The 20,794-nt window shown below is 49.1% G+C and overlaps 1 protein-coding gene across 10 annotated transcripts in view; it reads right to left on the bottom strand.

Moving 5' to 3' along the window:
* KDM2B (lysine demethylase 2B) overlaps positions 1-20,794 on the bottom strand; it is a 153,097-nt gene that overhangs the window by 105,853 nt on the left and 26,450 nt on the right. For 2 of the 10 annotated variants that reach the window (XM_045459210.1, XM_045459211.1), the window contains exons 1-4: positions 19,606-19,971; positions 18,205-18,349; positions 15,158-15,236; positions 13,825-13,871 (exon numbers count right to left, since the gene is read on the bottom strand). In XM_045459210.1, the coding sequence (XP_045315166.1) occupies positions 13,825-13,871; positions 15,158-15,236; positions 18,205-18,349; positions 19,606-19,956 (622 nt within the window). In that variant the 5' untranslated portion in view covers positions 19,957-19,971. Of the gene's footprint in view, positions 1-13,824; positions 13,872-15,157; positions 15,237-18,204; positions 18,350-18,661; positions 18,845-19,019; positions 19,111-19,423; positions 19,972-20,376; positions 20,615-20,794 lie in introns of those variants that run through there. The other 8 variants (XM_045459219.1, XM_045459217.1, XM_045459215.1 and 5 more) reach the window with 8 other exon arrangements.

The raw sequence follows: 20,794 nt of genomic DNA, 5'->3' as shown, positions 1-20,794 counted from the left end.
TGCTGGGTTCCGGCCCCCAGAGGGTAGGGAGAAGTGCAGAAATGATAGCACACTTTCAAGGGAGGCAGAAAGAGGTGGGGAGAAGTGACCACGGGCTTGAGTCTAAGATAAGGGCTAGGCTGAAACAAACAGCAGAATAGGGGAAGTGTCTCTCCAGGTGTCTTCCAGTCAACAAATGACAAAGGATTATCAAACTAGACCGTCACCAACCTTGTAGCCCCAACACGATAATGAAGCTAGCCATTAAACATCAATGCCTGCCAACATCAGACAGAGAGAGAGAGAGAGAGAGAGAGAGATGACCTGACATTATGTGCCTCCTGATGGAAGAACAGAACATCATCTGTGAAGTAGTGTTGCCAGAAAATATGAATGAATGAATGAATGAATGAATGAATGAGTACATTTCTATGCGGAGAGACAGAAATGAACCTGAACCTGATCAGGAGTCTACATCCAACTGCCAATTTACGGAAACTACACAAGAAAGAACACAAGCTACTCCAAGGGAATGCTATTGGCAAAATCCAGACCACGAAAACTCTACAGGTCAAACAATCCAACTTCTTCAGACTGGTGTGAGATGGTAGGAGGGCCTAGAGATTATAAATAAGAGACTTAAAAGGCATCACAACCGATCACAATATAAGGACATTATTTACCTTTTGACTCATAGAACTGGCAAAACAAAACAAAACCAAACAAAGAAGTGATACATATGGTAACATGAAACTGGGAGTTTGAACAATAAATATAGATATTTACATATTTTATTTATTTTTTAAATTAATTATTTTATTTTTTTAAGTAAGCTCTATGCCCAATGTGGGGCTTGAACTCACAACCCCAAGATCAAGAGGTGCACACTCTACTGACTGGGCCAGCCAGGTACCTCTGATATTTACTCATTTTAAGGAATTATTGTTTTTATTTTTTTATTTTTATTTATTTTTATTTTTTTTAATGTTTATTTCTTGACAGAGAGAGAGACAGAGTGTGAGTGGGGGAGGGACAGAGAGAGAGGGAGACACAGAATCCAGAGCAGGTTCCAGGCTCCACTGTCAGCACAGAGCCCGACGCGGGGCTTGAACTCATGAACTGCGAGATCATGACCTGAGCCAAAGTCGGACACTTAACTAACTGAGCCACCCAGGCATCCCAGGAATTGTTGTTTTTAAAAGATTAGGTGTGATAATGCTATTATGACTAAGGTTTTATTTATTTTATTTTTCAAAGCTTATTTACTTATTTTGAGAGGGAGAGAGAGCAGGGGAGAGATGGAAAAAGAGGGAGAGAGAGAGAATCCCAAGCAGGCTCTACCCTGTGAGCACAAAGCCTGAAGTGGGGCTCAAACTCATGAACCATGAGATCATGACCTGAGCTGAAATCAAGAGTCTGACACTTAACTGACTGAGCCACACAGGCACCCCTCTCCTCATTACTTTTTTAAATTCTCTCCAGCAAATCCCAGCTCTGTTCCTAGCTCTGTGGTTTCATGGGACTCATTTACCCTTTCTAGAATTGGAAGGGTGTTCATTTGTAAAAGGGGCCCGTTGATGTAAGAGAACCTAACACAATATCTGGCACATGGTAGGGTGTGCAACGCACTTAGCCACTAGCCACAGAGCTGGTCTGGGTCCTGACGTTTTGAATAGGAAATGAGGAGGTGTCCCAATCAGACAGATGGGGGAAAGGGAGCTCATGCCCCTGCCTCATATGTGGTCTTCTTAGGCCCCGCGATTTTAACCCTGAAGACACAGCCCCGTAACAGGCTCTTTTATTCTCACATGAAGAACCACACTGGAGGCAAGGGTGCCTGGTTTGTTGGCTCCTCCCACAGGAGGCCACGCAAAGAGCGGTAGATGCCTCCAGGGCACCTGGAACAGTGTCAAGAGCCCTGGGCTGAGTTCCAGTCCCAGCAACCCTAACTGACCCTGCTCCAGGCCTCAGTTGCCTCATGTGCAAAGGCAGGAAGAATGACCTTTACACTTCTGTTTTTACCGCCATAGAACTCCTTCTTCAAACAGAAGCTCTGACAAGAGCCAAAGGCATAAATAAAAACAAGCAGCTCAGGTTAAAGCAGGAAGGAGGGGGTGGGGGGGTGCGCTGAGAACTCAAGACCCAGATTCTGGGGATTTCCCTTTGAAAACCACTGGGTTAGGTCTTTTCAGGTCCTCTTCTAGGACCGACACACTGATTTTTAGCCTACTTCTTAAATAGATCAGATCCCTTAAACGTGAACCGGGGAGAAGCATGTGGGGGACGAGACCCACAGGCTTGCCCCAGGGGTCACTGGGGACACTGGGGCCTGTGGGGCCTGCCTGTCCTCTTCAGTCTGAGCTGGGAGATTAAGAATCAGCCCTCCATCTTCTCAGGTTCCCAGTCTGGTCTGCTGCTGATGGCAAAGGAGAGCTGGCTGTAAATGCCAGGTCTCTGAGCAGGAAGCTCAGTACCGGGGGAAGAGGCGTGTGCCCCCAAGGGACAGAAGAAGGGAGAGATCAGTGCTAACAATGGAATGTGGCCCTCCAAGCATTGGGAGCAGCCACCTCTGGAGCAGGTGACAGGGACAAGCTGCCCTTTGGATCCTGCAAGGGACCCAGAGCAATGGAACTCTCCGGCTTCTGAAGTCAACGGGTTACAGGGAAAATTTTCCACGTTGAGCAGTGTCTGGCGTCCCTAAGTAGGCCAGCAGCTCAACCCCCCTCCTTTTCTCTCTCCTCCCCGCCCCCCCATTCTCATTGGTTCTCTGGGCTCACAGGCTACACACACATCCAACAAATTCCAGCTGCAGAAATTAATCCGTAGCCCCATGGCCCTTGCTTTGAAGGCCCCATCAGTCAGCTCCAAGAGCCACGGGCTCAGAGCCGGGAAGAGGCTGCTGAAAGTCACCTTGAACACTAATATAAAGTATACACAGGCACTGACCCCAAACTCCTCCTGAGAGTGCCCACAACTGTCCTCCATCGTCATTCTGGAACCCTCTCTATCTTCCTCAAGTTTCTCAAATGGTTTTTTATTCTGCTCTTTGAAAGTGTCTCCTCATCCATTTCACAGAGGTAGTGTTTATTAGCAAAAGCACTGGCCACAGTTCAAATCTCACTCTTTCCTAGCGGTGAAGCCTTTGGTATGTATATCCCTGAAGTTCTCTGGGTCTCTGTTTCTTCATCTGTAAAGTGAAGAGAATAGGACCTTCTGACACGATTACTGAAAGCACTTTGTAAACTTAAAAGCAGGAGTCCTTCTGAGGACACTCTCCCAAACTGAAGGTATGAGGGAAAGGGGAGGGCCCAGAGCAGACACTATCTGCACCACCTGGGACAGATCTATTGTAGGGTCTAGGCTTCAGTGTCTTCGCTGTGAAATAAGGTGCTTACAAAGGTCCTTAAGTTCTCCCTAAGCACTGATATCTTCTGGCTCCTCACCTCTGCACCTTTAAAAATTATCTCCAGCACACATCCAATACCAGGATGTCCTCTGTGCCCCGGGTGCAAGATCCCGACCCTCACAGACAGATGAGCGTAAGATACAAACCAGGGGCGCCTGGGTGGCTCGGCTGGTTGAGCGTCTGACTTCGGCTCGGGTCATGATCTCACAGTTCATGAGTTCGAGCCCCACGTCGGGCTCACCGCTGTCAGCACAGAGCCTGCTTGGGATCCTCTGTCCCCTCTCTCTCTCTGCACACTCTCAAAAATAAATAAACTTAAAAAAAAAAAAAAAAAAAAAACGGAAGAAGATACAAACCCAGACTAACAAATCAGGGTGAAACCCAATCAGCCAAGAAAATCCAAACAGATACTCAAGCCAAAAATACTACAGAGCTCTGGATTATGGGACACCAAGAGCCAGCCACAGTACTGTGCAGAAGTTAAGAGAACAGCTCCTTAGTCAAATGGATATGGGCACAAATCAGCAACTCCCCACACTAGCTATTTGTGGACAAATCACTCTGAGCCTCAATTTGACATCTATGGAATGGGGATAGTGGCAAATACAGTCTTATGTGGATCAGACGAAAAAATACAGCAGAGGTTCCTGGCTTCTAAGATCTCAGGAAGCAACAGCTAATGCGAGTAGTTCCAGTCTAAGGAGCTACCCACAGGGGAGTGATTTCTATTAGGTAAACAGTGGGCAGAAGCAAGTTTAGCTCCCCAAGGCCCAGGTACCGTCAAGATTTTGATTTCAGAACACTGGCATTCCAAGGAAAGGGAAATAGGACAAACCAGTGAGCTGGGGCTCATCTTTAAAGAAAAAAAAGGGGTCCCTGGGTGGCTCAGTCAATTAAGCATCTGACTCTGGCTCAGGTCATGATCTCACAGTTCATGAGTTCGAGCCCCATGTCGGGCTCTGTGGTGGCAGCTCGGAGCCTGGAGCCTGCTTCGGATTCTATGCCTCCCTTTCTCTCTGTCCCTCCCCAGCTCACACTCTGTCTCTCTCTTTCTCAAAAATAAATAAACATTAAAGAAAAGAAAGAAAGAAATAGGGGCACCTGGGTGGCTCAGTTGGTTGAGCATCTGACTTTAGCTCAAGTTATGATCTTGAGGTTCTTGAGTTTGAGCCCCACATGGGGCTCACTGCTGTCAGCCTGCGAGCATAGAGCCCACTTCAAAATCCTCTGTGCTCCTCTCCCTGCCCCTCTCCCGCTTGCACTCTCCCAAAAATAAATATTTTAAAAATAAAATTAAAATTAAAAAAATAAATTAATTTTTAAAACTTATTTAACAAAAAAACAAAAAAGAAAAAAGTAAAAAAAAAGAACTATAACCGAACTCCTCTGAAACTCTCCTTCCTTGGCACTCAGGAGTCTCAGCCTTCCTGACTTCATGCACCTTCCTCTGCTTGAGTTTCTATCTGTTCTTCCAGGTGGATGCCTCCCGTGCCATCTGTCCACCCTGGATTTCTCTCCTGAGCTCCATTCAACGTGGCCAGAACTGAGCCCATCCACACCCCCCGCACAAGTCTACTTTTCCTCTGGGTTTCCATTACAAGCATCATCTTCTCCCAATCACTGAAATTCAAACCCATGTTTGAATCTGATATGCCATCTGCTGTCTGGGCAACTTGCAAGTCACTTGTCTCCAGGCCTCAGTTTTTCCCACCTGTGTAAGGGGAAAGCAAGACTAGAGGAATTCTAAGAGCTCTTCCACAGGGGCACCTGGGTGGTTCAGTCGGTGAAGTGTCTGACTTCGGCTCAAGTCATGATCTCTCTCTCTCTCTCTCTCTCTCTCTCTCTCTCTCTCAAAAATAAACATTAAAACAAAAACAAACTCTTCCAGAGTTTCAAATGTAAAGTGTCTATGATTTTAAACCAACTTAAAAAAAAAAAGAAAAAAGAAAAAGAAAAGTCTGGAGGCAAGTCAGCTATCTTTGACTTTTTTTTTTTTTTTTTTTTTTTTTTAGTATTTATTCATTTTTCAGAGAGCACAAATGGGAAAGGGGCAGAGAGAGGGAGGGACAGAGGATCCAAAGCAGGCTCTACGCTCCGCTCTGACAGCAGAGAGCCCAATGCGGGGCTTGAACTCACAAACCTCAAGATCATGACCTGAGCTGAAGTTGGATGCTCAACCGACTGAGCCACCCAGGCGCCCCAGCTATCTTTGATTTCTAAAGTGTGAGAATTTACTAAGCACAACCGTCAAGGGCACATCCAAGTCTGGTGAGTCTCCTTCACCAGACACGATGCAGACACCAGTAACACTACGAAGGAAGAATGAATGGAGGAGAAAGTCATGAAGCAAAAGTGTGGGAAGCACCCAGAGCTGAGTTCAGGTCCCATGTAGATCGCCCATCCACGGGCCATGTGGTTTGTTCCCCCTAAGCCTCGGATCCCCATCGGGAGAGTGAACAGTAACAATTTATATGATTATTGGTGAGGACAAAATGAGGTCATTTGGTAAACAGGCAGTAAAAGACAGGAGATTATTTCTATAATTGGATAAATAAATGCTGAATGAGGTGATTTGTCATGAATATTTTTCAAGAAAAGGGGTCAAAGAAAACATCGGTGAGCTAGGATATCCTCTTTAGAGAGAAATACAGTAAGATAATATGCAGGACACAATCAGTGACACAATTGGTAGAGAGTGAGTGGGGACCCAGCACTTTATGGATATGTTTTCTCAGAAAGTTTAAAGCATCTTCAGAGGCAACTAGGATTCCTTCCCAGTCTCTCTATCCCCCCAACTCCCAACCCACGTATGTGAAAATATCCCACTCTTCTTAAATGGATTATCTGGGATTGAGCCCGTTATTTGCAGGATGCGGGGAGCTGCTCAGGGGACACACTGGAGCATCCAGAAACAGACGCATGCAAAAGCAGTCACCTGATTTACGACAAAGACAATACTTCATTGCCATGAGGAGAGGATGCTTTTTCAATCACGGTACTGGATTAACTGGATATACACACAGGAGAAAAGGGATCGTGACCCTTATTGTGCACCAAACACAAGAATCAATTCCACATAAACTACAGACCTAAACGTGAAAGTCTGAACAATAAAGCTTTTTTTTTGAGAAAAACACATGAAGATCTTCCAACCCTGGAGTATGCAAATATTTCTGAAACAAAACACAAAATAAGTAATAGACCAAGAAGCGCTAAACGGTCTATGTTAAAATAAAGAACGTCTGTCTGTTCATTCAAAGACACCTTTAGGGGTGTGAAAAGGCAACACAATCCACAAAGTAAGAGATTTTGGAATGTATAATCATATCCAGAATAGATCAAGAAACTTTATGTTGTGGGCTGAATTGTGTCCCCTAACATTTATGTGTTGAGCTCCTAACCCCCAGGATCTCAAAATGTAATCATGTTTGAGAATAGTCTTTAAAGAGGTAATTAAGTTAAAATAAGACCTTTAGGGTGGGCCCTAATTCAACAAGACTGATGTCCCCCTTTTTTTAAGCTTATTTATTTATTTTGAGAGAGAGAGAGCCTGCGCATGAGTGAGGGAGGGGCAGAGAAAGATGGAGAGAGAGAATCCCAAGAAGGCTCTGTGCTGTCAGCGCACAGCCCGATGTGGGGATCGATCTCATGAACTGTTGAGATCATGACCTGAGCTGAAATCAAGAATCAGACGCTTAACCAACTGAGCCCCCCAGGCGCCCCAAGACTGATATAAGAAGAGATGAAGAGGGAAGACCATATGAAGACACAGGGAGAAGACAGTCATCTACAAACCAAGGAGAGAGGTCTTCAGAGAAACCAGCCCCACAACAAACACTTCCATCTTGGATTTCTAGCTCCGTAATTGTGAGAAAATAAATTTCTCAAGGGTGCCTGGGTGGCTCAGTCAGCTAAGCGTGAGACTCTTAATCTCGGCTCAAGTCACAATCTCACAGCTCATGGTTTAAGCCCTGTGTTGGGCTCTGTGTTGATAGCACGGAGCCTGCTGGGGATTCTAGCTCTCCCTCCCTCTCTGCCCCTCCCCTGTTCATGCTTGCTCCCTCTCTCTCTCTCTCTCTCTCTCAAAATAAGTAAATAAACATCTAAAAACTTAAAAAAAAATGTTCTGTTATTTAAATCATCCAGTCTATGATACTTCGTCATGGAGGCCCTCGCAAACTAATACTTCTTACAATCAACAAGAGACAACCCTTCAAACTAATGGAGAAAAGACTTGATCAGACAGCTCACATAAACATATGAAACAGAGTTCGATTTCATTAGTTATTAAAGAAATGCAAACTAAAAGCACCATGTGGGGCGCCTGGGTGGCGCAGTCGGTTAAGCGTCCGACTTCAGCCAGGTCACGATCTCGCGGTCCGTGAGTTCGAGCCCCGTGTCGGGCTCTGGGCTGATGGCTCAGAGCCTGGAGCCTGTTTCCGATTCTGTGTCTCCCTCTCTCTCTGCCCCTCCCCCGTTCATGCTCTGTCTCTCTCTGTCCCAAAAATAAAATAAACGTTGAAAAAAAAAAAAAATTTTTTTTTTAAATAAATAAATAAAAGCACCATGTGATAAAACTATACTCCCTCCAGCACAGAAGTGTGACTAAAATTAAAAGGATGGGGCACCTGGGTGGCTCACTCCTTAAGCATCTGACTTAGGCTCAGGTCATGATCTCACAGTTCATGAGTTCAAGTCCCACATGGGGTAAGCTGGAGCCCTGCTTCGGGTAAAACACAAGCCCAGGGTGAGCCCTGTTTCTCTTTCTCTCTCTCTCCCCGCCCCTCGTGGGACTCTCTCTCTCTCTTTCTCTCTTCTCCTTGCTCACTTGCGCTCTCTGTCTCTCAAAAAAAAAAAAAAAAAAAATGAAAAGGATGGAAAGGGGAGCCTAGGTTGCTCAGTTGGTTAACTGTCTGACTCTTGATTTCAGGTAGGTCTTGATCTCAGGGTCGTGAGTACAAGTCCTGAATTGGACTCCGTGATGGGTGTGGAGCCTACTTAAAAACAAAACAAAAAAAAAAAGGATGGAAACATGAACTCTTGGTGAGGATGCAGAGCAATGAGAAGCAGACCAAGCCCTGTGGACGGTTACTGACAGTGTCTACTAAAACTAAACACATGCTCATACCCTGTGACCCAAACAGTTCCACTCTTAGGTATATGCCCGACTGAAATGCACCCATCTGTTCACCAAAAGTCATGTCCCGGGGTGTTCACAGCAGCCTTAAACTGGCAGCTATCAGAGTGCCCATTAATAAGAGAATGAATAGAGGCACCTGAGTGGCTCAGTGAGTGAAGCATCTGACTCTGAATCTCAACTCAGGTCATGAACTCAGAGTCATGAGATCAAGCCCTGCATTGGGCTCTGTGCTGGGCGTGAAGCCTACTTACAAAAAATAAACAACAATAATAATAATAATAGGATGAATACATAAATAGGGAAATAGTCACACAACAGAAAACTACAGCAATGAAAATAAACCACCTACAACTATACACAACAGTATCGATGAGTCTTATAAACACCAAGCTGAGCAAAAGAAGCTGAAAGTAAAAGTGGACGCCTGCCTGATTCCACTGCCAAAAAGTATGATGAACACAGGCGAAATTCATCCACGCTGCTAGAAGTCAGGATGACAATGGAGGGCAGTGACTGGATAGGGACACAGGGGTTGATTCTGGAGTGCCAGTGACCATAGTACATTCAATTTGTTAAAATTAATCAAGATGTATGGTATCATACGTGCACTTTTCTATATGTACATTATACTTCAATAAAAAGCCTTTTTTTTTTAATTTTTTTTAACATTTGTTTATTTTTGAGACAGAGAGAGACAGAGCATGAACGGGGGAGGGGCAGAGAGAGAGGGAGACACAGAATCGGAAGCAGGCTCCAGGCTCTGAGCCATCAGCCCAGAGCCCGACGCAGGGCTCGAACTCACGGACCGCGAGATCGTGACCTGAGCTGAGGTCTGACGCCTAACCGACTGAGCCACCCAGGCGCCCCAAGTCTTTTTTTTTTTTAAAGTGTACCCTGTCCTAAAAATGCAAAGTGCCTCTTTTGTTTTTAAAGGTGAGGAGTTAGGAATGGAGACCAGGTATCTGAATTCCCAGAAGGCATATAAATGGAGCTGATAGATCAAAGCCTGATTTACGGCATTAGAGAAGAATCTGTGGCTGCAACCGGTGCCTCAATAGCTGGCCCCTTCTAGAACAGTTGCCTCCCAAGGTACGAGGCCTGGGGAGGGGGCAAGAGTCTAGAAGACAGAGGGTGAGATCCCACACTGACAGGGTTGGCACAGCCTTCCCCATACCCTACCTTCCAAGGCAGAACTTCTATTTACGTTTGGGACATGTAAATGTCGCCCAGCAACCCTGGATAATCACCCCTTCCCCACTCCCAGATCACTAGCTTGTGCTGCAGCTGACCCCAGCCGCCAGTTCCAGGGGTGGGGTGCCGCTAAAGCCATCAGAGCCAATCCAGAGACATTTGATGGAACGACTGGCGGGTCGGGAAGGAGAACCTGAGCTGGCAGGATAGAAGCCGGAGCTGCTGGCTCACCATCTTTGCCACCACATGGGGAGAAGCTTGCCCAAGAATGAAGCAGAAAGAGGAAGCCAAAGAGGGAAGCAGAAAGGAAAAATAAGACTGAACCTCTCAAGATCTTCTTGGAACACCTAGATGTAGACGTGCCTGAAGGTCACACTCTAAACCTATCATGTAAGCCAGTGAATTCTGTTTTGCTTAGGCCAGCTTGAGTTACATTTGCCATTTATGTCACTGTGAAGTATGTGCCCTTTTGCTGCTCCCCGGAAGCCTGCGTGCACTCTCAGAGATTAAAATGGGCATAATACCCCATGCTAACTGCATGGAACACACTATATCTTCACAAAGCACTTCAATACCCATCAATCCATTTGATCATCACAGAAATGCCAAGAGAGATAGGGTGTAGGGTATCACTATTCCTGCCTTCTTTGCCATCCCAGACTTTTCGAGAGCTGGCAAGGACATGAGGACCATCGAATTGAGTCCTCTTGCTTCAACAACCAGATAAATGAGGTGCAAAGAAAGCAGTAGAAGCCTGGAAATGACTAGAGAAAAATAAAACTGCAAAGGGCTTTTAAGTTCCTCAAAAGGGCCAAGAGCAACATTACTAAGACTCTGATGTCGCCTGAACCTCAGACTTGAGAATCTAGCTTTCGTCCTTGCTCATAAAGAGAATTTTATCGGGGCTCCTAGGTGGCTCATTCAGTTAAGCATCCAACTCTTGATTTCGGCTCAGGTCATGATCTCATGGTTCATGAGTTAGAGTCCACATCGGGGTCTGAGTTGACAGTGCGGAGCCTGCTTGGGATTCTTGCTCTCCCTCTCTCTCTGCCCCTCCCCTGCTCTCTCTCTCTCTCTCAAAAAATAAAATAAAATAAAAAAGAGAATTTTCTCACATCCATGGCCTTCCTTTATAATAAATAATAACAGGGACCATTCATCAAGCACTCGTCTGCCAACGAAATGCCAAGCATTCATTCATTCTCTTCTAGAATCCTCCACTAAGGCAGATTCTACTACTAGATCTATTTTGCAGATGAGGGAACAGAGGCTTAGGTAGATTAAGCAGCATGCCCCAAATCAGTCAACTGGCAGAGGTGGGCCTCAAACTAAGGTTGTCCAGCAGCAAAGGGTAGGGTGGGGTTGCGGCCCCAGAATGAGTCGTATGTGCCGAGACTTAATTTTGGGGGTCCACCATGCCATCTTCCGCACAGCGTCAGAAAGTCTGCTGCTTCTGCCGTGATGTTCACTTCCTTCAGCATTTCTAGAATCCAGCTTTAAAAAAAATTATGTCCTAGGGTGCCTGGGTGGCTCAGTTGGTTAAGCGTCTAACTCCGGCTCAGGTCATGATCTTGTGGTTTGTGGGTTCGAGCCCCACGTCAGGCTCTATGCTGACTGCTCAGAGCCTGGAGTCTGCTTTGGATTCTGTGTCTCTCTCTCTCTCTCTCTCTCTCTCTCTGCCCCACCCCTGCCTCCGCTCTGTCTCTCAAAAATGAATGAACATTAAAAAAAAAAAAAAAAAAAAAAGACAGGCAGGGATGCCTGGGTTGCTCAGTCTATTAAGCATCCGACTCTTTTTTTTTTTTTAATGTTTGTTTATTTTTGAGACACAGAGAAAAATGGAGTATGAGCAGGAGAGGGGCAGAGAGAGAGGGAGACACAGAAACTGAAGCAGGCCAATGTGGGAACCCACGAACCATAAAATCATGACCCGAGCTCAAGTCGGACACTTAAACAACTTGAGCCACTCAGGTGCCCCAAATGTTCGATTCTTAAGCTCAGCTCAGGTCTCGATCTCAGAGTCTTGAGTTTGAGCCCCATGTTGGGCTCCCTATTGGGCATACAGCCTACTTAAACTTAAAAAAAAAAAAGACTAAAACAGAAAAAAAAAAAAAGGACAGGCAATAACAAGGTTTGGTGAGGATGTGGAGAAATTGGAGCCCTCCTGCATTCCTAATGGGAATGTAAAGTGGTGCAGCTGCTTTGAAAAAGTCTGGCAGTTCCTCGGGTTAAATAAAGTTAACATATGACCCAATTAACTAGGTGTAGACCCAAGAGAAATGAAAACATGTGTTCACACAAGAACTTGTACACAAATATTCATGGCAGCATTATCTATAACAGAAAGAGAAACAAGCAAAATGTCCACCAACTGATGAATGGATAAACAAAATGTGGTCTATGCACCCACGTCCACTGGAATCATATTCAGCCATAAAAAGGAACCGAGCACTGGGGCGCCTGGGTGGCTCGGTCAGTTAAGTGTCCAAGTTCAGCTTAGATCATGAACTCAAGGTTTGTGGGTTTGTGGGTTGGAGCCCCATGTCTGCTGTGCTGACAGCAGAGAGCCCACTTCAGATCCTCTGTCCCCCTTTGTCTGCCCCTCCCCCACTCATTCTCTCTCCCTCTCTCTCTCTCAAAAATAAATTTAAAAAAAAGGAATGAAGCACTGACACCTGCTACAACATGGATGAACCTCAAACACACGATGCTAAGTGAAAGAAGCCAATCACAAAAGGCCACATATTATATGATTCCACTTCCACGAAATGTCCAGAACAGACAAACCCACGGAGGCAAAAAGCACATCCCTGGTTGTTGGGAGTTGAAAGCAGAGAACTGGGAGGTACAGGGCTGACTTTAGAGGTGATAGGATTCTGAAATCATATCGTGGCGATGGCTGCACAACCTTGTGAACGTACTAAAAGCACTGAGTTGTACACTCCAAAGTGGTTAAATAGTGAATTTTACGGCCTATGAATTTTATGTCAATTAAAAAAGTGTTTTTAAACCTCTCCCAAAGAGAGTGATCAGATTGCATGTCTACCCCCTTCACCCCACCTTAAAACTCGCCAGGGCTTCCCACCACACTGGGAGCCAAACCCTAACTCCCCACCAGGGCCTGTAAAGCCCTACATGGCTCTGGCCCTGTGACCTCTCCCCTTTTCTCCTTTCCCCCTTACTCACTCCACTCATCCCCCACCTCCTGGCCTTTGACCTGGCCTATCCCTCAATCTGAAATGTTCTTTCCCACAGCTGGCTTCTCATCAGTCAGGCTTCTGTCCATATGTACACACACACACACACACACACACACACACACACACACACCCCAGGCCCTCTCTGACCAGCCCATCTAAGACACAGCCCATTACCCTGCCTTGTTTCTTCATAGGCCTTATCATCTTCCAAAAAGGTATCGATTTTTAAAAACTATTTACTTGTCTGTTGCCTATCGCTCCAACCAAGAGGACAGGGATCTTGTCTGTCATGTTCACAGCTCTGAACTTGCCTGCCATGAAGGAGCTACTTGAGAAACACTTCTGGAAAGAACAGATTTATTGAAGGACGTCCTGTAACATCTGAAATGCCAGGTCAGGAGTCTGGAGCACTAAGTGATCACTCTGCAGAGCACACTCGGCAGGTGCTCAGGGAGTTAATAAGCATATGCTGGGTACTCAGTGGCAAACCCCACCCTAGACCTGTCTAGAACCCTGAGGAAGCAGGAAGCAGGATCTCTCCCCTCCAAAGTCTGAAAGTCTTTCAGGGGTCACAAAGCACCCCAGTGTTTACCCAGCAAGCCCCAAACAATGCAAAGGAGAAATCTAAGATTGTGTTGTGATGGAGGCTAGGGTCCAAATCAGCCCTCATAAAACTGTGCACTGGCCAACACCCTCTCACACAGCTTCTTACGACTTTGCAATCTGACCTGTTCTCCGGAATGAGACGGTTGCAGCTCACACCTGCTCCTGCCTCCTCCCACGGGGACTTTCTTTTCAGAGGCAGTTAAAAATCTAAACAGAAGGGTGGCGAAGACCTCTGCCTCTTGTCCCTCCCCCACCCCCGCAACTTCGGCATCTCTGAGCTGCACACACAGTGAGCAACTTACCCACTAGGAGTTTGACATCTCGGACTGTGAAATCAGGGTCAGGCATCCTGGAAAAAGAGAAGCACAGATATTTGCTGAGAAGCCAGAAACAACAGAGTTAGACCCAACTCTGGGGCAGGGGGAAACCATTTTTCCAAGAGGGTTCCCTGGCTCTCAGTTGGGGAACCCAGAATGAGATAATCCAGAGGGAGGGGGATAGACCAGTGAGTGCCCCCAGAGAGGGTCACTCTCCAACCATCGAGCCCTTTCCTCACTCCAGTAGGCAAACCAAACCCCCTCACTCTCCCCAGTAGGAATTCAGCACTGCCACAGAAAAGTGGATGAGACATCCACTGTCCACCCCACTTTTCAGGGGAAGACTGAATTGTGGTGTCAAAGGTAAGTCCTAGAGCTAGGCATTCAAACACCTACTTTCTTTTAGGGTCAGCAGCCCTCTCTTTGTCTCTTCCCCTAGCAAACAATCTCCATAAAAAGGAGCTCTATGGAGGGTTGGAGGGATCCCTTTAAGTTCAAAGGGGAAAAAAAAAGACACACATCATTCCAATTCCAGGCATTTGGTAACATAGGCCATAATGACTGTGCTGACATTCACTAGTAATTCACAGTGACGCCAGAGGTTTGATTTCTACCCTGGGAATGAGATTCTTGAGCGAGCCTGGCAGTAGATGCTGGAGAGGGAGGCAAACTGGGATGCCACCCACAGCCTCCTCTCCACCCCAGCCCAAGGGGCGGAAACCTGTTCTTCCAGCCTTCCTCCCGGATGTCGGATGTCTCCCCCACCCCACCTGGAGCTCTGACAGATCTCAAAGAGAATGGAAACCAAACAACACACAGTTGGGGAGGCAGGTGCTGGGGCAGAGAAAGAGGAGGCAAGGAGCCTGGCAACCTAGGAAACATGCCCTCCACAGAAAAGGACCAATTTCCCATGTAGTAGGAGTCCAGAGTAGAAAAATATGTATCTAGGTACCCTGCCTCTGGAGTTAGAGACTGGCCAATCCCTTCACAGCTCAGGCCCTGCCTCAGTTTCCTAATTTGGGGAGTACTATGTTCTCTTTAGAAAGTCGCTGGACGTTAACTGTGATGGGTCAGGGAAAGAAGTGAACACTGTTCAAGTACCCTCTGTCATCTCTGCCCAAATTCCCTGAAAAAGATCAGTCTTTGGAGAGTTTTTCCCCTTTGTCAGGCCTTGAACAAAGAGATTCTATCCCCAGGTAGTGAAGAAAGATCCTTCTCTGTGATGAGAGGTGGGGAGGAGGGCTCAGGAAATCCATCCCAAACTATAAACCGTAAGGGAGTGAGACATGGGAAGAAGCAATTAGTTTCAGCAACTTACTTAATCCCCAGTCCATCCTTTTCTCGAAATATCAGGGGAACCCTGAGAGCTTCTCTCTGCACGTACTCATAGTTGAAATCTGTTTGGATATTGGAATTAAAACAGGTTGGTTAAGTCATGAGGGAGCAAATGAACCACAATCAGTTGGTCAGAGGAAAGGCATGGTTATATTCGATGCAGGCACCAGCTCTAGGGCAAAGCTCCCCGTAAAATGACAAGGAAATAGAGCAGGCACAGCCCAGGAGAAGCCAGGCCAACTATCAGCTCCTCTGCCTACTCAGTCATTCCCTGCATGCCCCACGGGTCAGAACTTGTCAATGAGCAGCCCAAGGCCAGGGAGGGTGGGGAGAGAGACTCATGAAAGAGCCCCGCACAGAAAAAGGCCCCAGATCGCTGAGAAAGAGGGACAGAGAAACGCACCCCAAGCTGAGCTCAGAAAGTAAAGGCAGTGCAAAATTGAAGAATACCACCTGGGAGGATCTGAAGCCCCAGAGAGGAGGCTGGGAGGAGAGTTCTCATTGTAGCTGAGCATCAGGGAAGATCTTATTGTAATATCCTGCATAGTGAAGGGGAGGGGGGGGGGGAAGCTGGTTTCCCTGGAAACTGTGTATTTGGTGCCAAAATAACTAGAGAACTGGGCACAGCTTTGTTGTCTTAATAGTGAAATTCTGCTGCAGCTATCACAATACTTGCTTCAACTGGGTAACAGAGCAGAATGCTCCCCAGGTGAAGGCTGTGTGAAGAGGGCACACTGAGGCCCAAAGAAAACTCACAAGGTAGTGTTCTGTCCCGGGTTTGTCTAGCGTAGACCCCAAAACCCTTAACGAAAGCCCTGGAGAATGAAGGAGGCCTTAGTTTCTATGTTCTTCGAGTTCCAAAACCAGGGGATCTGACCCAACCTTCCCTATCCCTAAATAGGGAGTTGAGGGAAGCCGGAGATAAACCATCACATCCCCAAAGCCTCAGGTGAACCAAGGCACTCCACAAGGGCACAAGCCCTCCCTGGCCAGTCAGAAGAGAGATCACAGGCCACTGAAGCCCCTGCCCCAGGCAAACGGTTCACCAGGGCAGCTTGGTGGGGGAGGAGGCCAAGGCAACCCTGCTCAGAGCAGAGGGAGAGAACAAAACCAGAGCTGGGGAAAGCCCTGACCTTAGCAGCTCAGATCCCCAGGGGCTCACAGTGAATGGGGATTCCTAAGGATTTAAAGGCAGAGAAGTTTAAGAAGCTTCTACTTTGAATCCAGGCTAAGGGCTCCTTCTGTTTCTCAGCTCCTCCCTCAAATTTTGGGGCCAGATCTGAATTAACTACCAAAACTCAAGGACCCTCTCCTTTGCAAAGAGCCTGGACAGCAGATTTAAGGACTCTCCCTAGCTGGAATCCACCCCCTACACGCCCACACCCAAAACCCAACTCCAACCACCACCCCCCCCCCCTCAGCTTCAACTTCCTCAAAAGAGCTTGAGAAAACACTCAGATTTGGGCTGAGAATTCTTCACAAATAACTAGGAAGAGTTTGCATGTCGTTTTCTCATAGGATTCACCAAACTCAAAATGAGAAGGAAACGAGAGGAATTAAAATCCCATTTGTGCTAAGGAAATTTAAATGTAGTTGAGACTAGTTCTCCACCCCCCCCCCCCCCCCCCCCCCCCAGACTGTCTGCCTGCATATGCAATGCTCTTAAGACTTGGCAGGCTGGAAGAAAGTTCTTCTTCCCTCCCCCAACAACTACCCCCTACCACTGAACCCCAGGAAGCAGTGGGCACAAAGGAGAAACTTCAAAAATGCAAAGCCAGGACTGTCTCATCTGAGGGCTAACCTACAGCCCCAGCCACTCAACCAGAACCTGGAGGGGGAGGCCCTTCCCCTGTTGTCAGCTCACTGAGGGATGGAAGGGTTTTCCAAGGTGGATTGGGGGGGGGGGGGGGGCAACAAAATGGAAATGGTGTATTATAAAGGAAACTTGAGTATCTGAGAGGAAAAAACCAAACTTAGAAACCCCAGAGAGCATAGGGAAATACCTAGGTAGGCAGGGGTATCTCCAAAGCCCCAACCCCACAGGCAGAGCCAGAGGTCACACAGGGCCTCTGGAAGTCTCAGACCAAGCTAGAGCATCACCCCAACCTTGGCGGGACACCACAGACACCTTTCTAATACTAGAGCCAGGGAGAAACTCAGGCCGTGAAGATCTCAGGGTGGCACCCCAAAACCCCAGAGGCTTCCCCAACTTCTCCTCTAGACTGGCAGGGCCTACAAGGGACAACTCTCGAAGTCTCAGTCTGAGAAGAGACTTGGTTCCCCAGAGGGCTACCCCAAGTTTTCACTTCAAACTCCGGTGGTCAGGGATCTCAGCCTGAAGCCTGAGGGGGTAGAACTCTCTTACCCCCAGTCCCCACTTCAAACTGTCAAGGCTGAAGGGCCAGAGGCCTCAGACATAACTGGGGGCTCCAGACAACAGCTCTGAACTGACCCAGCCTCTGCTCAAATCTGGCAGAGACCAGAAGGTTATGGGGTTCTGCAGATCCCAGGGGCTGAGGAGGCATCATTCAGCAACCAGAGCATCCCCAGCACCAGCTCCTAACCGGCACGGCCCGAAATAGGACGGGGTTTGGGAGGCTTCGGGCCTAGGGGGACTCTCATCACAATGTCCATGGGACACCCCAGCCCCTCTCCCAGACAGGCAGCCGCACCTCACGCAGCTACAATGAGCTGAGCTGGCTCTGGGAGGGGTAGAATGCCGCGCACCAGCCCTCCCTCGGCCCACCCGTCAGTCCCCAGGTCCCTCTGACCACCAGTCCCCTGGCTCTGCCCACCCTGGGGCCCACTGTGGGCGCGGGCCGGGTCTAGGCCCACGCCCGGCTCCCGTTCCCGCCTGCCCTCCTCCTTCGCCACCCCACCCCACCCCCCCAGTGCTCGGCCTCGTTTCGTCACCGGATCCCCTGGAATGGGGGACGCGGGCGCGAAATACGAACCCAGCCACCGGCAGCTCCCTCCCCACGTGCGCTCGGCCCGCGGCGCGGAGCGCGGCCCGAGGAGGGGGCGCCTCACCTTTGCCCTCCATGGCGTGCACGAAGTCCCCCTGGTACAGCTGACTGCGCAGCTTCTCCTCCAGGCTGAAGCCGCGGACGCTGACGATCTCCTCCACGTCCGACAAGTCCTCGTTCTCGTCGTATCTCTGGCGGTCAATCGGGCGCTGCAGGGACCCAAACCAGAGAGCCCGAGGCATTATTGGGGGGACTGGGGGTCGTCTCTTACCCTAGGCCCAGTTCAAGCAGGTGCAGGAGTCGCGCGCCCCCCGCACCCCACCATTGCGACCCAAGCAACTTTGCGCAAATGCCAAAGATGCTGAAAATCGGGATAACGAGAGGGGCCCGCACCCCCGGGGACCGGCTGTGCCCTGTACAGGGCACTCCCCTCCTGCATCTTTGGAGGCCATGGAAAGGACATCTGGGGGGCTCTCCCTTGCCCCCCCCCCCACCCCCGATAGGTGTTGAGTTTTGCCCACTCGGCCGGGAGCCTGGTTATGTAACCCGCGAAGGGGGCTCCGCGCACGGGCTGGCGGGGCATTTGTAGGCCCCGGGAGGAGCCGCCGCAGCGCCCCGCTCGGCGCTAACAGCAGCCCGGGCGGCCGCGGCGGCAGAGCCGGGAAGCCGGAACCGGGGGCCGGCGGCATTTCTAAGACTGGAGCCGCCCCCGAGCTACTCGGGAAGCTGGAAAGCTGAAATGGAAGGGCTGAGACCCCAGCCACCCCCGCCGACCGCCCGCCAATGCTAGAAGAAGAGGTGGAGGGGGAGGTCGGGGCTTGGGAGGGGGAGAGGCAGACGGCCCGCCACAAAGCTCCCATCGTAGACCCCAAAACGCACCAGCAGCTGCCTCATCTCCCCACAAGCGCGCGCGCACACTCACTTCCTAAGGAGACTCCCCCACCACTCCCCGCATCCCCTGCCTCCTCCCTCGACCGCCCAGCGCCGGGCCCTGCAGCCCCCCAGATTCCGGGCGAACCCCGAGCCCGCTCAGTCCCTCTCCACGCCTTTCCCCTCTACCACCTCCCCACTTAAGTGTCTGAGACTCTGAGCCTCACAAGGGACTGGAGGAGTAAGCTGCTTGCTTCCTTTTGCATGCAATTTATTATATTTTTTTCCGGTCCTCTTGCAAAATACAGAAAAGGAAAGAAAAGGCAGCAAGAAACAACAACAACAAAAAAAAAATAGATCTATCATTACCAGATACAGATTTGGAAAAAAAAAAAAAAAAAAAAGCTACACACCAATCTTCTTCCAGAGTCTTTCTCTGCCTCCATTTTTTTAGGAGAGTTCACCAATTAATTGTCAACACTCCTGCCCCCTGCATTTTGGCGGAGGGGGGAAGGAGGGAAGACCAAAGAAAACAAACCAAAAAATAAATAAATAAAGCAAGCCAGAGCCGAGATCTACAAAGTTTTGCACCAACACTTAAGCAGATCCGTTTGCAAAGTCCTAGGAAACCATTTTCAGCAGTTGTGGGGGGGGAGGCGTCGACGTCATAATCCCCGGAACGTAAACATTGTTGCCGATCGCGCTCTGAGCCCGCGGCCGGGCTAGTGGAGGGGGCAGTCGGCCCGGGATGGGGGGGGCGGGGGCGGCTGCCCAAGGAGGTGAGGGGCGGGGAGGGCGCCCGGGAGGCACCGGGCGCCGTTAGCGCCCTGGCATCGCTGTTTTGTTGTTGGGTCACGAGTGCGCCTTGCACGCAGGCGCCGCCGCCGCCCGGGAGTTGTGTGCAGAGCTGACTTTTGGAGGGCTGAGTTGCAGGCGGCGGGCGCATCCCGGAGATGGCGGGGCAGGGAGGGAGGGAAGGAGGAGGGGGTGGGGAGGGAGGTGCAGATTTGCACGGCTGGCCTCAGCGGGAGGCGCGGAAATGCAAGCCGAGCTTGCTGGCTAGAAAGCCCCCGAGGCCTGGCACCCCCCAAAACGACCCCCCATCTCAATTCCTACCCCCATTGCCCACGGCCCCCACGGGCCACCCCTCTTCCTCTTCTTTCATCCACCCCACCCCATTACCTACGTGGCCGACCCAAATTCAAAGAGCTTTGTATATATAATTGTTTTTTTCTGCTGCATGTCTTGTTTTTTTTTTTGGGGGGGGGGTGCCGGGGGTGGCGATCCTCTCCAGACCCCCATATGCGGACCTGCCATGTGGAGGAGGCATTTGGGGGCTCAGGAAGAAATTAGCGCAGCTCCATACCTGTACGGACTGCATAACTTTTAAACTCCCGGACTCAAAGATACGGACCCACACACACGCAGGTACAGGAAATAACAGCCAGACCAGAGCCTTTTCAGACCCGAGCTGACCGGAAGACGTTGCATTTCATTCATTCATCCTGCCCGCGTCTGTGGAGTCCTTTACTAGGCGACGAGCCCTGGAACACAAGTTGGACAGTTTTTAAAGGTCCCTGCGCTCGCCAAGAGAAGGAAATAGATGCTCAGGAGTGAAATACCGAGAGAATCGGATCTGGCGCCTCCTAACGCAGCTGGCAAGCAGGCGAAGGGTAAGCCCTCATTGGCCGATTATAAGAGAAAAGTCGGTGGAAAGCTCTGGGATGGGGCGTGGGGAACTTGGGGAGCCCCTCGATTAATCCTGTAGGGATTCTTGGCAGAGG

The sequence above is a fragment of the Leopardus geoffroyi genome, chromosome D3 (genome assembly GCF_018350155.1).
Source record: "Leopardus geoffroyi isolate Oge1 chromosome D3, O.geoffroyi_Oge1_pat1.0, whole genome shotgun sequence".
Lineage (NCBI taxonomy): Eukaryota > Metazoa > Chordata > Mammalia > Carnivora > Felidae > Leopardus > Leopardus geoffroyi.
This window is presented reverse-complemented; position numbering and strand designations above follow the sequence as displayed.